The sequence below is a fragment of the Typopeltis vanoorti genome, chromosome 4 (genome assembly GCF_054136105.1).
Source record: "Typopeltis vanoorti isolate ZY-2024b chromosome 4, IOZ_Tvanoo_1.0, whole genome shotgun sequence".
NCBI classification, from domain to species: domain Eukaryota; kingdom Metazoa; phylum Arthropoda; class Arachnida; order Uropygi; family Thelyphonidae; genus Typopeltis; species Typopeltis vanoorti.
In genome coordinates, this window is record NC_143552.1 from 29,755,396 (window position 1) to 29,773,201 (window position 17,806).

Sequence of the window (17,806 nt, forward strand, 5' to 3'; positions counted from 1 at the left end):
TACACCCATACTTCAAGGATATCTTTTTCTCCAGTTTTCATGTAATATTTATCATCTCAAATTCCTTTTACTGCACTCTTTCGTCCATTTCTGAGCTTTTTCAACAGCCACCAGAATATCTTGCCACCTTCCTGATATTTATTTTGTATATTCTTGCCAAAGTGTTCCCATGACTTTTGTTTAGCTAGTTTTACGCAGTGTTTAGCTTGCTTACATTTGTCTCTGTATTCTCTAAGAGCACAAGCTGATTTATTTGCCAGGAACTTTCAATATGCTTTCTTCTTTTCCTTCACTGCCTCTTTAACTTCCTGTATCCACCATGAAGTTCAATTTTTCTATCCATGCAGACAACCTCACCACATGTCTCTCTGGCTGAATAAATTGGTTTTCTTCACAGCTTGCCACTGAATCTCCAAGGTTTGGCTCTGTTCCCAAACTCTTTAATTTTTTCTTGAATAATATTTGTGTATTTTAGTCTACAGTTCACATCTGAGAGCTGCTCAACTTTTATTCACTTTAACACTTTCTTACATGTTCTTCTTTTCAATATGAAATTCAACTTTATCTTGCTCAAGACTAGATGGCGATCACTTCCGATTTCAAATCATCTGTACACTCTGGTGTCCTGCATCAGGGAGAAAACATCACTATCAACAATAACATAGTCAATGAGGCTTTTCTTATTCCTTGATGCTTCTCTCCATGTGAATTTGTGCATATTTTTATGTTGGAACATTGTGTTAGTAATAACCAGTCCGTGTCATGAGCAGAAATCCAACAGGTATTTTGCCATTATTATTAGCATTGCTCTTTTTTTCAAATTTTCCCAAAATATATTTGTATGTCAAGTGTTTTGGAAAGCTGGCAAGAGTTTTTTGTTGATTTTCTGTAAGTGTGAAGAGCAAGAAGAGTATAATAAGATCACATATTTCTACTTTTGGTTTGTAGCTAAAGCACAGTCTGCAAGTTCTGATGTTTATATAATCAGGGTATATTTTCTTCTCTTCTATATTTTTGTCAATGGGTAGTTTATCCATAATTCTAACTGCCTGAATAAAGAATTTTATAAACTTCTGGAATTAACTATGTCCTATGAAAAGAAAGAACCCAACTTTTGAAACAGAAAATAAGGCAGAATGGTTAAATCTTTTCATTGTGTGGATATATAGAATATGTGATGGCCATTTCATGATACAACTCATAAGAGAATGTAATTTGTCAATGTTGTTTCTACTAAAGGGGAGATCTGTCATAATGTGATTTTCACAAAGCCAAGTTTTTGTTTGCAGGTCAATTCTCAATATATCAAACTCACTCACTAGGATAAAAACTACCAAAATGTTCCAACTAAAAGTCCCACAGGCATAATGTTACTCTTAGGGCCTTCACTATGGAAAAATATTCTAGCACTGTCTGTTAGAGAAAAAGGTGATTGTAATTGGATAGTGAGAAATATTACGGATATATCTTTCTGTAAAAATGGGTTTTCTGAAAACTGAAGAGAACCATTAGGAAGTGAGTTTATTAAATAATCAAAGAAGAGTGATTTATCAATTCTTTTTAATAGTGGGCCTTATATAATGAAGTATATTAATGATTTTATCCAAGAATTTATTAAGTTTAATTTCAGGTGACAACTAGATAGTAAATGTGCCATTCTTAAATCAAAGCCAACACCAAAGGTTGATAAAAAAATAATGAAAAGTAATGATTTTTTAAAAATAAATCATCGTGGTTATTAATTTATAATCCCCCCCCCCTTATTATATAAAGTAAAAAAAACCATGAAATCAGATAACTGGATAGCAGTAGGAAACTTTTGTTTTCAAATACATCTTGTAAAGGAATATTAGGAAATAATGAAGTAACATCAAAGCTTATCATGATTTCATCATTGTTATCAGTATTTTATAAACATAGCTTGTAAACATATAGTACTGAGGGTGTGCTATATATTAGATAACCAGGAAATACTGATGTAGAGAACAAATGTGGGACATTTTCAATACAGCATATGAGAAGAACTTCAGGACACCAATAAGCAAGATGGTGGTCTAACACCAGGTGATGAAATTCATCTACTGCCTAAAGGCATTCACAAATATTCATGTCCACTCAGAAAACCAGGCTGGAAAGAAATAGATGCTAATATATCAAGATGTCAGATGTGTCATTCCTGATTTGAATATGCTAGTTGAAATAAAAAAAATTTTTTTTTTTTTTATTGACAACATGTTTTCTACAGTGAACTAGTTTATTATGTCACATAATACAAAAATTTCAAACTAATTCAAAATATTAATTACTTTATGTGAAGCTAAGTCACCTGGCTGACAAGTTAATAAGAAGATATTTAAATTTAGACAGAACACTATCAATAAATCTGACAGTGCTTATTATACATCAATTATTTAATAAGTTATTTCTGGTGTGCCCCCCCCCACCTCCAAACACCAGAGATTAACCAACAGATTAATTGAACAATTGATAAAGATGAGGTGTGTAAAGTGGGCTTAATAATACAGTTTTCTGGATGGCTCAAGTTTGAAAAGAAACTGAAACAAATGATTTGATGCAATATTAGTGAAAAATATAACCAGATGATGGAAGCTTTTGAAACAAAGAAGATCAAACTGTTGAAGAAACAGAGCAAATTTTTTCATCATCATTATAGTCAAACAGTTTGAAAACTGTGGCAGTATTCAAACTGATTACTGATTCCAGCTATAATGATGTACAACAAGAACTGACTGGAAATAACATAAGACTTGTGATGATGACAATGAAACAGAACACACAGGAATGGAGGATATCATAATGAAATATTTTTAGCCATTCCAACTGCATTTTTCTTCTGTTTAACTTATTAATCACTATTCACAGTTACTCTTCTGCTATCCATAACTGTCTTTATGTTGGTTAACAGCCTAAATGCATATGTAAAATACATGCTGATATGTAAGGGTTAGTGTTATAACTTATTTTAAAACCCATGAAATGTGATTTAATGACCAAAATAAGCTTAATATGCAATGATATAATACAATATTCAAAATGATTATAATAACCAGTCAAAATAAAAGAATACAGATTTATTTTTGTACCTCTTTGTCCATCCAATCATATACATCCAAAGATTCAAATCTAAAAATGCTTTCTTCATGTTGCAGAGTGATACTTCCAGGATGCTGGAAAATATATACATTACAAGACTTTGCTTTTAAAACTTTTGTGTATGCAATTTTTTTTATGTGACAAAACACAGTAATGCTTAATATTCTTAACAATAAATTAAGATATGAATAAGTAACTGAATCAGTACTGATGTATTTCTTTCTACTTTTTTTTTTTTTTTAAATCAACAATTTTCAGGCTAATTTTATGAGTGACAATAATCAATTAGTTTATTTCACAGAGATTAAAAAAAATTGTCTAACATGTTTTATTCCTCTTAGGAAGTAGGAGATGTCGTTTAAGCCCTCTTCATCTTTGAGACAGAAAGGCAGTCAATTTCCACTGCAGACTATCAGATACAGTTGTAACATCACTAATTTTAAACAGCATCCAGTAATAACATTCCTGAGATTTTGTTCAGTTTACAGGATGAAAAACCCAAGTTTCCAGGAGAAAAAAGTCCCGTGGCAAGGGAAAGAAAAAATATTTCTACTTGCCTGTGCAAGAGGACTAACTTGGGAAAAGGTTGAAGTAAAGGCTAGAAAAAGTTCATCTAGTCTATGCAAAGCCATTTCCACATGGTACACAAAGATTATGATTTAACTAATAAATTAACAAATTAGTTTCCTGACCAATATAGACTTTATCACTCTAATGAATTTATATATATATATATATATATATATATTAAAATTAGATATATATTAAAAATAGAATCCAGAATAACATCTTACAAGCCAAAACATACCCAGGGGCTGCTATTGGATCAGACCACAACCCTGTGATCATTAAAAGCAGCAATAAAATTAAAGAAAACAATGAAACCTATAAACATAAAAATATATGATCTTGGCTTCCTTAAAAATCAAGGAATACAAGATAAATTTTTAAAGAAACTGGCACGATCCACTGCTGTTGACATTCTGATTCCACCAAGTATCCTTACCCTAAAGGTGAGATTGAGGATAGATGGCAGAAATTTAAAGAGGGCATAAAAAAGGCAGTAGAGTAGAACAAAAAACAATTCCCAAATTTGAGAAGAAGATGAGTAAACCCAGGATGAATGGCAAGATACTGAAAATGATGGAGGAAAAAAAGAAACACAAAAATCATCCTCAATACAAGAACTTAAACAAGGAGATCAGGAAAAGAATGTAGGATTGCAAAAAGAACTATAGCTCAACAACAAATGCAAGGAAATTGAACTTTTGGACAAAAGGCACAAAACCAGAGAACTTCATGAAAAAGTTAGGGACTAATTAGCAAACCTTGGAAAAGGGTAGGCTCTCATTGCATTGAAGATGCCAGTGGAAACATCCTAATGGAGACACAAAATAAGGGATAAATGGGTAGAGTATTGAAAGAAACTCTACAATCATGATAGAAAATTTGGAGGGGCCCACTATTCTTACCTTGGAAGTAACAAATACCATTAGGAAATTGAAACTAGGAAAAGCTTCAGGAACGGATGAAATTATGGCAGAATTTCGAAAGGCTTTAAATGATAAGGCTATAAGATCAGTGACTGACATATGTGATGAAACTGGACACCTGCCAAAATATTTTAAGCACTTGACATTCCTACCAATACCTAAAAAAAAATCTAAGACAATCAAATGTAAAGAGTACAGAACAATCAGTCTGATCAGTCAGATAGCAAAAGTTTGTTATATATCATCCTAGATAAACTGGAAATTAATGAAACACAATCTGGTTTTCAGGAAAATAAAGGAACTAGAGAAATACTCATTAACATTAGAACAATTATAGAAAGATATCTGGAGAAGCAGAAAGAAGTCTACTTATGTTTTATTGACTACACAAAGGCCTTTGACAATATACAACAACTAATAGAATGCATCAAAAAATTAGGAGTAGATACTAGATTACTGAATAAATCTATATTGGGAGCAAACTGCCTCAATAAAAATATCAGGAGAAACCTTGGAGGAATTCCCAGTAAAGAAGGATGTCAGACAAGGCCGTGTTCTTTTTCCTATATTATTTAACCCCTATACTGATAAATCTATATTAGGAGCAAACTGCCTAATATCTTCCAGCAATTAGAAGAATTTAAAGAAGTCAGCATAGGAGGCAGAAATATAAACAACTTAAAATATGCAGACTGAAACTAAATGAAAAATATGACTTAATTACAACTTCAAAAAAACAAAAAACCATGCTGGTAACAAGAGAAAAATACCTGATATAAATATTAAGATCAGAGGAAATACCTTTAGATCAAGTAGCGAGTTATATATATTTGGGTCAACTAATTACAGAGAATGGAAAGTATGATAAGGAAAGAAATTGCTAGATCAATCTTCATGAGCATAAAAAACATTCTGACCTCAAGGGAAATTCACACAAAAACAAGAATTAGGCCGTCCAAATTCTACATATGGTCAACACTGCTATATGGAGCAGAAACGTGGACAATATCAAAATAATGTGAAAATAAACTAAAAGCCTTTGAAATGTGGATCCTCAAGAAAAATCCTTAGAGTCCTATGGATTGGAGGTGATTGGACTGTTGAAAACCACAGTTTGCCACAACTTAGTTGTGGCAAACTGTATAACTGTCAGGAGAAGACTCATTCGACAGGGACTGACAGACAGGTGCCCTAAAAAAGAAGCCCTTGTTAACCAAAAAAATGAGACTGGCTTGGTTAAATTGGTGCAAAGAGCATGCCAAATGGAAGAGAGTAATTTTTTCTGACAAGAAAAAGTTTAACTTGCAGGGCAGCACCAACAACAGACAGACAGTTCGAAGACAATCGGGGAAAAATTCAGCTCTGATTGTCTGGTGTCAACAGTGAAATTCTCAGCCAGTCAGATGATTTAGGACTGCATGTTGTATCATGGTGTTGGTTGCTTACATTTCACAAAAAGGTTCAGTGAATGCACAAGTGCATCCGAAAATTTTAAAACTGCCGCCTGCTATCAGAGACCACTTTACTGTAATGACAAACTGCATCTTTCAGGATGACTCTGTCCCCCTTGTCATAGGAGGCACAGTACATAAATAAAATAGTAGTCTTATTACTGGAGACTAAACTGTCTGTCTTTCCTATCCTATTATTTTGTTGCAGGTTAATAAGTGGCTCAATGAACACTCAATTCAGTGACCAGAGTGGCCAGGAAACAGCCCAGATCTCAATCCCATTGAGAATTTGTGGTACCAAAAGGAGACTGCAAAAAGAAGCCAAAACACTTCGGGAGCTCTAAGAAGCCATTACAAGGGTATGGAACCATGAACTGACAGTTGCATCCATCACAAAATTGATTTTGTCAACGACTTGCCTTGCCGTGGGTCCTCCTATTGTCTTTATTAAAGACAACAGAAGGATCCACGAAGTAATAAACAGCAAAAAGTGAATTTTTAGCTTTGAATGTTAGTAAAACTGTGTAATTGAACTAAATTTTGATACCGGTATTTGTTTTCCAGTGAAAATATTACTGTCCACTCCATTTTGAAATATTTACAAATTTGTCAAGTTTGTTGTCATTTCCTAATTATGTCACACCTTGTACTAAAAAGAGCCAAATATTAATCAAAAATAAAAATGCTATATTACCTTCTTCATTATTTGTGACAATTATTGTGTTATTATCTCTTTTTCAAATAGGCACTCAAATTTAATTACCAAAAAACATGATTACAGTAGGTGATACAGTTTCTATGAACATGAGTGTAATTTCATTTAAGTTCAATAGTGAATTTCAATCTGTGATAAAGTTTACTGATATTTTTTGTAAGACTTCTGGTTGTTGACTTAATTTATTTAAAATAGCAAACACATCAATATAGCAAAGCCATGTTTTGGATTAAAAGTGGATTTTTTTCTTTCAATTGTTCCAACCAAAATTAGCAAGAATAGGAGAAATTGGAAAGCCCTTGCTATCCCTTTAATTTGACAAATTAAAGTCCTCCCATCACTTCACACCCCCTCTCAACTTATGATAGTAATGCTGTTACTATTCTCTATATCTGGGGCACTTCGAAAAAAAACTTCAGACTATGGTGAGGGGGGGGGGGGTTCCCTAGTTTCCTTATAGCTAGTTTCCCTTATGGAGAGTCAATAAGGGAAACTAGCTTCAAACAACATAAGAAACTGGCTGCCCTTATCCATTCTCCTAAAGATCCACCCACTGTTCTAGGTGCTTACAATGTTCATTTTTTTTGCAAATTGTCATATTATGGACAAACTGGGAAATCAGCCAACATCCAGCTAGGAGAACACAAGAAATACATCCATAACCTAAATACCCTGCACAGAATCAAATGGGGAAAAAATGCTACTACTATGCTTCAACTGCAGCAAATTTGAAATTTTTTTTTTTTTAAAAAAATCACCACAGATTTAAAGAACCAACCTAATCCAAATATTTATTTAGATTAGTTAGATCTTTATAAAGAAGGAAGACTGAAAAAATATACTGCTCAAAACAATTACGGGATATTTTGGTTTTCTTGCAAATTATAAAGTTATAAAAATAATTTACAAATGTAACACATTGATTTTAAAATAGTCTTAATATACAACAGTGTAGAATGTGCAACTGCATAAAAAATCATGTTAAGACTTGTCGAAACATGTCTTAGCTGTATTAGCATGTGGGGGTATAAAAGAGTGGCTTGTTGCGCTCACTTCCACAATGCATAATTATCACTTCAATTGAAAGCTTGTGTCACCTGGCACCTACTATTTTGTTAAAAATGGCAGAGCAACATATCCTGGAATCCATGGCTTGGAGAGTCATTGGTCGATTAGAAGCTGGACAAACGCAGCGAGTTGTCGCTCAAGAGTGTCGCGTATCTCAAAAACGTAATTTCGTGACATTGGAATCGCTTTCTGGAGATGGGAAATGTTTGAAATCATCTTCATGCCATAGGTTTATATGCTCGAAGACCAATGGTTTGCATTCCACTTACTGCAAATCACAAAAGAGCCTGAAGAATTTTGGCACAGGAACACCGCAATTGAACAAATGAGGATTGGGCTCATATTTTTTAGTGACAAGTCCAGGTTCAGTCTGCAACCAGATAACCAACGTATCTTGATATGGCGTTAAACTGCCTCCATAGCGCAATTGGAAGAACGACGGTATGTTGCGCCTTTCGATTATAAAAGGCCTAGGTTCGATTCTCGTCATGACGGGAGGAATCTTTATATGGACTTTTTCAATATAAGGTGAGTTAGCCGATCTCATACGGAAGGTAGCAGGGTTTTTTCTCCCAGAAACTCTGGTTTTTAATCCCACATACAGACAAATCTGCCCTTCAGAACACACACAATTAACAGACAAAAAATACTAGCGGTGGTGGTGGGCAGTAGATAGCATTGATGTAGGTGATTGGTAGTAGAGGAGACGGAGAGTTGTACAGTGGGGGTCCTCCCGCGATGAGTCTTCGGACTCCTTGGAGGTGTCAATAATAATAATAATAATAAAAAGTGGAACAAGAAATATTCCACAGTTTGTTCGTGAAAAACCCCAACATCAAGGCGGGAGTTTGATGGTATGGGCTGGAATAAGTATAGGTGGCCATACTGATCTCTATTTTATCAGAAACGGTTCCTTAACAGCCCAAATGTATTGCGATGAGATTGTGGAACCTATAGTTCGTGGTCAACTGCAGCATGTGCAGTGCTGTGTGTATAAATGCTTAATTGTAAGTTATACCTGCTGTGTACATGAAAAGGCTGAGAGATAATTTTTCCCATTTTCTTTGTGAATTGTAGTATCATTCTAGTAAGAATAAAATGTTTTGCTTGTTTAACTACCTTGCTGATCTATTGCCAATGCACTTACCTCTAAATAAAAATTAGCGAACCTGCATGCACATTAGATTGAGAATCGTCATGACTAGCTATAAAAATTTGTGTAATTTAATTATGAAATTGCCTGTGTTCCATACCTTAATTCTCAGGCTTTAAATAGAATAGCAATTAGAATGGTGCAGTCGTTAATAAAATAAATTTTTCTGATTGTCTAGTGTGAGAATTGGTGACCTGTATATTGTGGATAGGCTAATAACCTAAGTTTGTTCACTAGCAGTGGAAACATGGAATAAGATTAAAGGAAATTAATAGAGAGATCTACTTTAGGCAGATTATAGTTTTATTAGAGCAAAGTAGATACAAGGTGTTGGGATTGCAGCCCCTGTAAGGATAACAAAGGTGCGGTTGAAATTAAGATACAAGAATAAATGAATAGAATATTACAATGCCGACGACCATAGAATTTTAACAAAGTCATATCTAATAACAGGTATCAGTGAAACTTGTTATAGATCCAGAAATGAACTGTTATGTTTGGATATGAATGCTAAAAGTATCAGAAACAAGGAAAATGAAATGGTTTTCATTTCCCTTGTTCAAATGAAATTGACTGCGTTCATTCACTCACACACTGTTGGAATAAGTGAGATGTGAAGGAATGAAGATGAAACACTGACAGGAAAATATGGAAGGGTATGATCATTTTCATGATGACAGAAAAGGTAAAAGTTAGTGGAGTGCTTTTGATGATAGAAAAGTAGTTATGCCCATGCAAGGGGTAATAGTGGCAGTGGTTTTGAGGCAGTAAGGTGTGAGATAGAGGTAAACAGAATGAAACACTTAGTTGGATGTTGCTATAGGGCTGGTAATGTGGAGAGTAGTGACCATGAAATGCATAATCAAATTAGCCAAGCAAATAGAAAAAGGGTGTTCATCATGGGTGATTTTAATTGCGGCAATATAGGCTGGGATGAAGAGATACCAACAGGAAACAAAGAAAATGAATTTCTCTCTACGGTTGGTGAGAGCAACTGAAGTGATTATCCAGAAGGCTGTCAACTGTTTGAGGACTTCTGTGAGGAAAGGATATATGGAACTTCTAGTGATTATAAAAAGCTCAGTAATAGACAATTTGCAGCTGTAACATGGAATGATGAGTTGGGTGAAAAGAAGATCAATGTTGCTTGGGTGCTATTCAAGAACTATCTAGTAGAAGTAATGTCAATATGCATGAAGGGCAAGAAGGTTAAATAAGGTTGATGTGAAATGACTGAATGAGGAGATTAAGCATGCAATACAGTGTATGAAGGCAAATATAAGATGAGTGGTAATAATCAATTCCATGAGTGCAAAGAACAGGCAAGGATGGTGTCTTGGTTGGTAAGGGTAGCAAAAGTGCAGTGAATAGCAGTTAGCAAATGAAGTAAGAAAAGGCAAGTTCATCTCATATGTAGTCTGCAGAAAAAACGAGTGATTACGGAAAGATGAGGCTGACCAGAGAAAATGGTAAAAGGATACCACTTGCAAAGGACATAGTTAAAATATTCAATGAGCAGTTCATAAAGGAAATTTCATCCTTGTGGATGCAAACATCTATGATGTTACGTCCACAAGGAAGTGAACAAGAAGTATACTGAGAATTGATGACATACCATGTGTTTTGATGTAATGTGGCATGGAGTTGATATTTGCCTTAGCATATTTATTTAACGTCAATCTTACAATTGGTAAGTTCCAAAGGAATGGAAGGAAGCCAAGATTATACCACTTTATAAGGGAGGTGACAAAAATCAAGCTTCTAATTATATGTCAATCTGTGCGTCAGGTGTTGGGATTAAAGTGTTGGAGAGGTTACAGAGAAAGAGGATCCAGAACTGGGTTAACAACAGCAGTGATATTCTCTTTGATAAACAGCACAGATTTGCTATAGGAAGGTCATGTTTTAGTAATCTACTTGCTTATTTATTACAATAAGGTGACATATGCATTGGACAAGGGATATGGATATGCAGGAGTAGTATACTTATATTTTACGAAGGCTTTTGAGAGATTGCCACATGATAAGTTGACAGTTAAACTAGAATGGATGGTGCTCAATATTAGATTAGTGCATTTGATGGGCGAACGGCTATCTCATAGGTATCAGCAAGTGATGAATGGGAGAGTAACATCTCAAAAGAAGAAAGTCACTAATGGTGTGCCTCAAGGATCTGTTTTAGGGCCACTATTTCTTTTGAGAGGGAAGGTTTGAATAAGAATATTCAGTTGTTTGCAGATCATGCAAAGTCAGGAAGGACTATGAGGAAGAAGAGTAGATCAGAGGTTGGCAACGCAGTGCCTGCAGGCGCAATGGCACCTGCAGTGAATTTTTAGTGCGCCCTCAGAGAAATTATTGTAAACTGCTTTAGAGCTTGCAGTAGATTGTGGTAATTTTGCAGCATAGATCGCAGTATATCTGAGAGATACATTCATTACCAGTATGTGCTAAAATGCAAGAAAACATAATGAAAAAACACAGCAAATAATACATGATGGTACAAATTAAGTGAATATTGAATCCAACATTATTTCATAGCTGAATATATAGAAACTAAAAGTTTTGGTGGATGCAAGCATAAGTTAGTGCCTTATGGGCAATGCATAGTAAAGGTGGAGCAAGCTCCAGACGTCTTTCCTTAGTATTTTCCATAAATGTAAGGCACATCTTGTAGAGGTCAGCAACAAATGAAACTACTTATGATCAGAGGTCTCTCATCCATTTGCATCTGATCTGACAGATACATGCTGATTGTTAACATGAATATTCTTTAACTGTTTAAGAATATTCATGTTAACAATTAGCATGTATCTGTCAGATCAAATGTGAGCATCTTGCTTTATCAATCATAATGGCAAATATATTTGTTTATTATGCAATAATAGTGTGCTATTTCTAAAAAAAGTAATATAGAAAGACATTTCAAAACCACTCATCCCAATTGTAATTTTAAGTTTAATTATTTAAATCAGGAGGAGTCGGCAATGCAGCGCCGCGAGCGTCGTGACGCCCACAGTATTGCTCCCTTCATATTAAAAAGGTTGCCGACCACTGCAGTAGATGATGTGGCTTTACAAGTGGACTTGAATAAACTAAGTGAATGGGTACAGGAGTGGGGTTTGCAAGTTCAATGTTGCAAAGTACAGGGTTTTAAAATTCAGTAAAAAAAGATGGGATATACATTTGATGGGGGATGTATTGGAGGAGATGGAGGAAATAAGAGATTTGGAAGTGATGGCAGGTAGAAATCTAGAAGACACACCGCTAAAATTGTGAGAACACCACAATAAATTCTGGCAATGATGCAAAGGACACTGACTGTAGAAGAAAGGCGATTCTAGTTCCATTATATAAGGCCTTGATTACACCAGATGTGGACTATTGTGCACAGATTTGGTTACCTGGTTTTGAAAAGGATGAAGAGATAGTGGAAAGGTCAAGAGGCAGTTCACTAAGGTGGTTTCTGGTCTTTGGAATGCTGATGAAAAGTTGAGAACATGCAATTTACAGTCTAGACCAGGGGTCAGCAACCGGCAGCCCGCGTGTGACCCAAATGTGCATTTTTGGCGGCCCATAAAAGGTTGACCATACTTACATGGCATGTGGCCCGTAGGTTGACTTATTTAAATAATACATTTTATAATATGAATAATAAATTAAAAATTTATTTTAATTTGTTATTCATATTATAATAGGTATAAAATTTTAACATACTTCGTGATATCGCCGTGCAACTTGGTGCGAATCAACCGTGTCAGTCATCATGAGTGGGAATAACATCAAACAAGGATAACATCTAACATGAGTGAGGATAAGATTGATATAATAAAAATTGATAACTTAAGAATTTTTTTTCACTCACTATATTTGCTTAATTAAATGCTTGTGGCCCAATTATTAAATTATTAATTATTAAAAAACTATTATTAAAAAATTATTAAAAATAACAGTTGAATGTGGCCTGTGAGTCTGAAAAGGTTGCTGACCCCTGGTCTAGAGGATAGGAGGAAGGGTGATATGATAGAGAAATTAGTAGGGGGGGGGGTCTCATAATATTAATGCTGAGAAGAGCATTTTCATAGAAAAACCACTTAATGAGAGACAGGGGAAGAACAAGAGGTCATTCCTCGTAGATGTATATAAGGAGGGTGTGAGCAGAGGAGCAAGAAGCATAAAGAGTTACAAATGATTAGAATGCATTGCCTGAGAGCAGGGCATCTGTAGAAAATGTGAATGTATTTTAGGCATGACATGATGAGATGTGTATGACAAAGCTACTTTCCATAATGAGTTTTGAGCTCCATGGAAGTCTGATGATTAGTTATGCTAATCTTCTCAAGTTTTAGGAAACATTAATAATTAATGTCCTGGCCAACAACCAAGGCTAACCACCAGCACCCATAGAGGATGCCACTTATAGGCTTCTAATCTAACTTCTTCCTTTATCATTTTCTGTGTCATTACAATTCTTATATTGTATCCTAGGCACCAAAGATCTAGAACACATCATTACAAAGAACCATAAACTTGATAATGAAATTTTGGCTAGAATTATAGCAAGATGGAAACCATTATAGAGATATATTTAAAAGCAATTTACCAAACTGCCTATCAAGAAAGATCTACAACCAGTGTATACTCACAACCTATGGTAGTGAAACCTGGAGTCTGACTAAAAAACACCTAGAGATACTGAAAACAACAATGAATACCATGGTTAGATAAAATGACATGGGTAGGTCATAATGAGAATGTCTGACAACAAAAACTGGTGTCCATTCTGTTATGAGAAATCAAGTAGATCAGTGTTGAGATTGGTAAATGTCCATTGTTAAACGTTGGTAAATGGGAATCCTAAAGAATTCCATTCCACATCTATCATCGTTTAACAGATAGAAAAATAAGATACAAATTTTATGTAGGAAAATGCTTGCTTCTAAGTATGTGCTATATACATGTGATATAATATAAAATAATGTTAGCATAAAGAAAAGAGATTGTAAGTTGTTAGAGGAAATAATTTTTTGATTGTGCAAGGCCGTTAATACTGTATAAACTGAACAACGATTTACTAAAATTTGTAATACTTGTCTGAGGAATGACTTGCATAAAATATTGTGAACAAAGGTTCAAATGGCAAAGGCACGCCAACAGGAGAGGTGGCCTCAGGCAGTCGCATGCTCACGACACGTGGTGGAGCGTGGTAGAAGAAATTCTGAAACAAACGGTATGAAGCGAGACTCATGTGGGTGAAGTGCTACGCATTGCATGAGTTTACGAAGGTTGCAGTGATTACCGGTAGGGAAGATAGAAATAAAAGGGTTAGGAAATCCCCCCCCCCCTCGCTCTCGAAAATTTTTTCTTCCATTGGTGGGTGGTCGGAGGTTGCCTGGCAGATAGAAAGTTGCATGGAGGAGTGACTATTCTGAGGTGCTTGGACTAGGAACAGCAGTAAGCTAGGTTCAGAGTCCGGTGAGCGACAGCAGGAAATGCCATCCAAGTGCTGGCGATGTTATAAGCTCCTAATCGTATGATGGAGTATATCTCTGCTCGTGTATCCGCAGTCCTTGGAAACACTCAGCATCTAGGTAGCAGATATCGTGAAGGAGAAATCACCCAATGCCACAGTTACACCTAGAACAAGTCAGTCATGCCAGAATCGCGTGAAATCACAGAATGATCAGAGAATCCAAGGTACCTCATTGTCTAAGTGAACAAGAAGGAAGATCGACCGAAGGAAGGCAGTCCAAATTGAAGGAACAAGTATGAAAAGCCTTAGTGTATGGTAACGTCAAAATTTCCTTTGTCTGTGCCAGTGGTGTTCAACCTTTTTTTACTAAGTGAGCTACTTTTCTATAAAAAGTTACTCAGCGATCTACTCTTATATAGATCACGTTCCTCAAATCTGATTACGCACAAATAAACAACTAAAAAAAAAAAAAACCTAAAAACTTTATTCGTGTATTTAAAAATTTATTTATCACTTTTAATTATTTTAATACAACAACAAAAAAAAATATATCGGAATAACATATTTCTCTATTTTGGAAAACCAGAGTTAGAAAAAACAACAGATTGATTATAAACTCACAAGACAGGAAATGCTGGTTGATTAAAAAAAAAAAAAAAAAAAAGTTAATGTGAAATTTGGCATTGTTTGGACCTCACAATATTTTCATAGTCAAGTTGATATGAAGAAGTGGTCAATCGCAGACAATCATCTAAATGATAATTTGTAATTTGGTTTCTTAATTGATTTTTTATGACAGTCATATTTGAAAAAGTGGATTCTGACAAGTATGTCGATCTGAAACACGACAGAATTTTTCGCACAATATCAGTTAATACTGGAATTTTTCATGTGCATACTTCCAAATGACTTCATTGTTTATTGATTTTAAATGTAAACTATTCTGAATGTTTATTATCTCAAGTTCTACTTCAGCTTAGTTTATATCCAACAGCCCCACTAATTTTATTTGAAATTTCTGTGATGTTCAAGTTTTCTTGAAATGGATTATTGATAAAAGATACAATCATTTCAGTTTTATTAAAATCTTTAAATCTTGAATTTATTTCTTCCTCAACTAATTCTATTTCACGAATAAATCCTTTTAAATCATATCGAAGCATTTCTTGATTTTGTTCAAAAATTTTTAATAAATATGGGAGAAGTCTAAATTTGCAGTCATTTATATTTTTCTTTAATAAAAGTAAGTATTGTTGGAAAGTTTTTATTGAACTTAACATGTCAATTAAATTTTTATCTCTACCTTGTAACTCTAAATTTAAATTGCTTCATTTCGTACAGAAATCTACTAAAAATGATAAGTGTAACAACCATCTTTTATCACTCAATTATGGATAAATATCTCTTTTTTCATCAAGAAAATTTTTTATATCGTTAATTAATGCAAGAAATCTTTCTAAAAACTGACTTATGCTGAGCCAGCGAACATTATTGTACAACAGAATTTCCCCATCATTATCTGCCTGTAATTTAAATAACCCCCGTTGCAGAGCTTTTCCTCGAACTGAATTTACAAATTTAAATGTAATATCATAAACATCTTTTGTGTTTAATTGTTTACTACACAGTACTTGTTGGTGAATAATACAGTGGTACGTTAAAAAATCTGGATATTTGTCATCATTTTTACATAATGAAATGAAGCCTGATTTATTACCTATCATAGACACAAGTCAAAAGAGCAGAAGTTTGTGTTGTTTCACAAATTCATCAAATGCTGAAAAAATGTCTTCTCCCCCTAGTCCTTCCCAATAATGGTGTAATTTTCAAAAGTTCTTCTTTACTTGAATAATCTTGAAATACCATTAACTGAGCAATATCAGTGAAGTTGTTTGATTCATCAAATTGTAATGAAAACGCAACACTGGTGAATGTCTAACATTAACCTGGCCTGGAAACTTTTCTCCAGCAATTGGAACTCTTCCTTTCAGCAATTTGAAACCTTGTCTGCAGCCTAGACGTAGTCTCTCTCTAGCAGCGTCTCAAACCAAGACGCTCCGTTCTGGAAGCGGGAAACTCCTCTCTCAAGCAACGTGGATCCAGGCAGTCTCTCTTACGGCGACTCTGGACAGGGCCTCCTCCTCTCTGACAGCAATTCTGGAACCGGGACCCCTTCTGCTTGCTTCAGTCCCTTTTTATTAGGTCTCCTCTGAGACCTCACATGAAGTTTGGCAACCCCCAAAGAATCGGTATGAGTCTTTCATCTCAAGTTTAAAGTTCGGCTCGCTTTCTTTTGATTGTAAGTTGCCGGCCATCGGAAAGTTGTTTGAACGCTTTCTGACTGACTTCGGAGATGTTTACACTTAGAGCCTACAGCTTTTCTCATACATACAAGTTTCAATAACAATCTTTCTAATGCCGCCATGTACAGCTTTGGCAACAAAAACATTGCCTTTGTTTTTAACACTCTAACATATTCTTATTAAAGCAGTATATACAGTTAGCTTCAAAAGAGTTATTTACAAAAACATCTAATACAAACTATACTGAGACAAACAAAGTTTATTTTTTTACAATATTCACATGGGACTTAACCTAAGTAAAAAATCGGTGTAATGTGCTTCGGAATATTTAATATTTAAACTACAATCGAGTTTTTACACTTTGCTTATTATCGTATTCACTCGGCTCGCTGTTTGACTTCCACTGATCCAAATTAATTCATTTACCCAGACTTATAAAAAAATTACTGATTTGACAATTTTAACGAAAAATAAATAAACAATAGCAATATACTTAAAGCGAATTAAAAATAATACAAAATAATGATAAATAAAATATTATGTTTTCAGTTTTAATTAAATTTGTAAGTAAGGAGGAATACACAAGAATCGACCAAAAATCGCTCTGCGATCGATGGGTTGAACACCCCTGGTCTATGCTATGTGTGTACTTTACTATGGTGTTAAGTGAAATTAAGAGACATTAAGGATCGAGGACTTTGATTTTTTTTAGAGCAAGACTGTAGCATGTTAACATTAGAAAGTACAGTGAGTTAGTTCATATACAGGTTAATTTAATGTGTATGCTTTAGAGAAAGCTGAGATGAATTAGTCTGAGTAACGAGATATATAGTGAATGTTTAATGAAAAAATATTACTCTAGAATAACCATCTTTGTGAATGATTTATTAGGAATGCTGTTTTTGATACTCTTGTTTCATTAAGGATATATGCAATCTTATCTGATTAGTATTGGAATTTAGTATGAATGTTAATTGTATTGTAAACATGTTAATATGCTTAATAAACCTTTGCAATTTTTAAACCTAAGTGTCCGAAT

General features: G+C 34.5%; 1 protein-coding gene across 2 annotated transcripts in view; it reads right to left on the reverse strand.

The window, feature by feature from the left end:
* The window catches only part of hfp (Poly(U)-binding-splicing factor hfp), a 370,731-nt gene that overhangs the window by 134,270 nt on the left and 218,655 nt on the right, over positions 1–17,806 (reverse strand). For both annotated transcript variants that reach the window (XR_016548237.1, XM_090391729.1), the window contains exon 11: positions 3,105–3,188. Coding sequence is in view for 1 of the 2 variants with exons in the window: in XM_090391729.1 (XP_090247855.1) it covers positions 3,105–3,188 (84 nt within the window). In the remaining variant the exon portion in view is untranslated. The remainder of the gene's footprint in view (positions 1–3,104; positions 3,189–17,806) is intronic.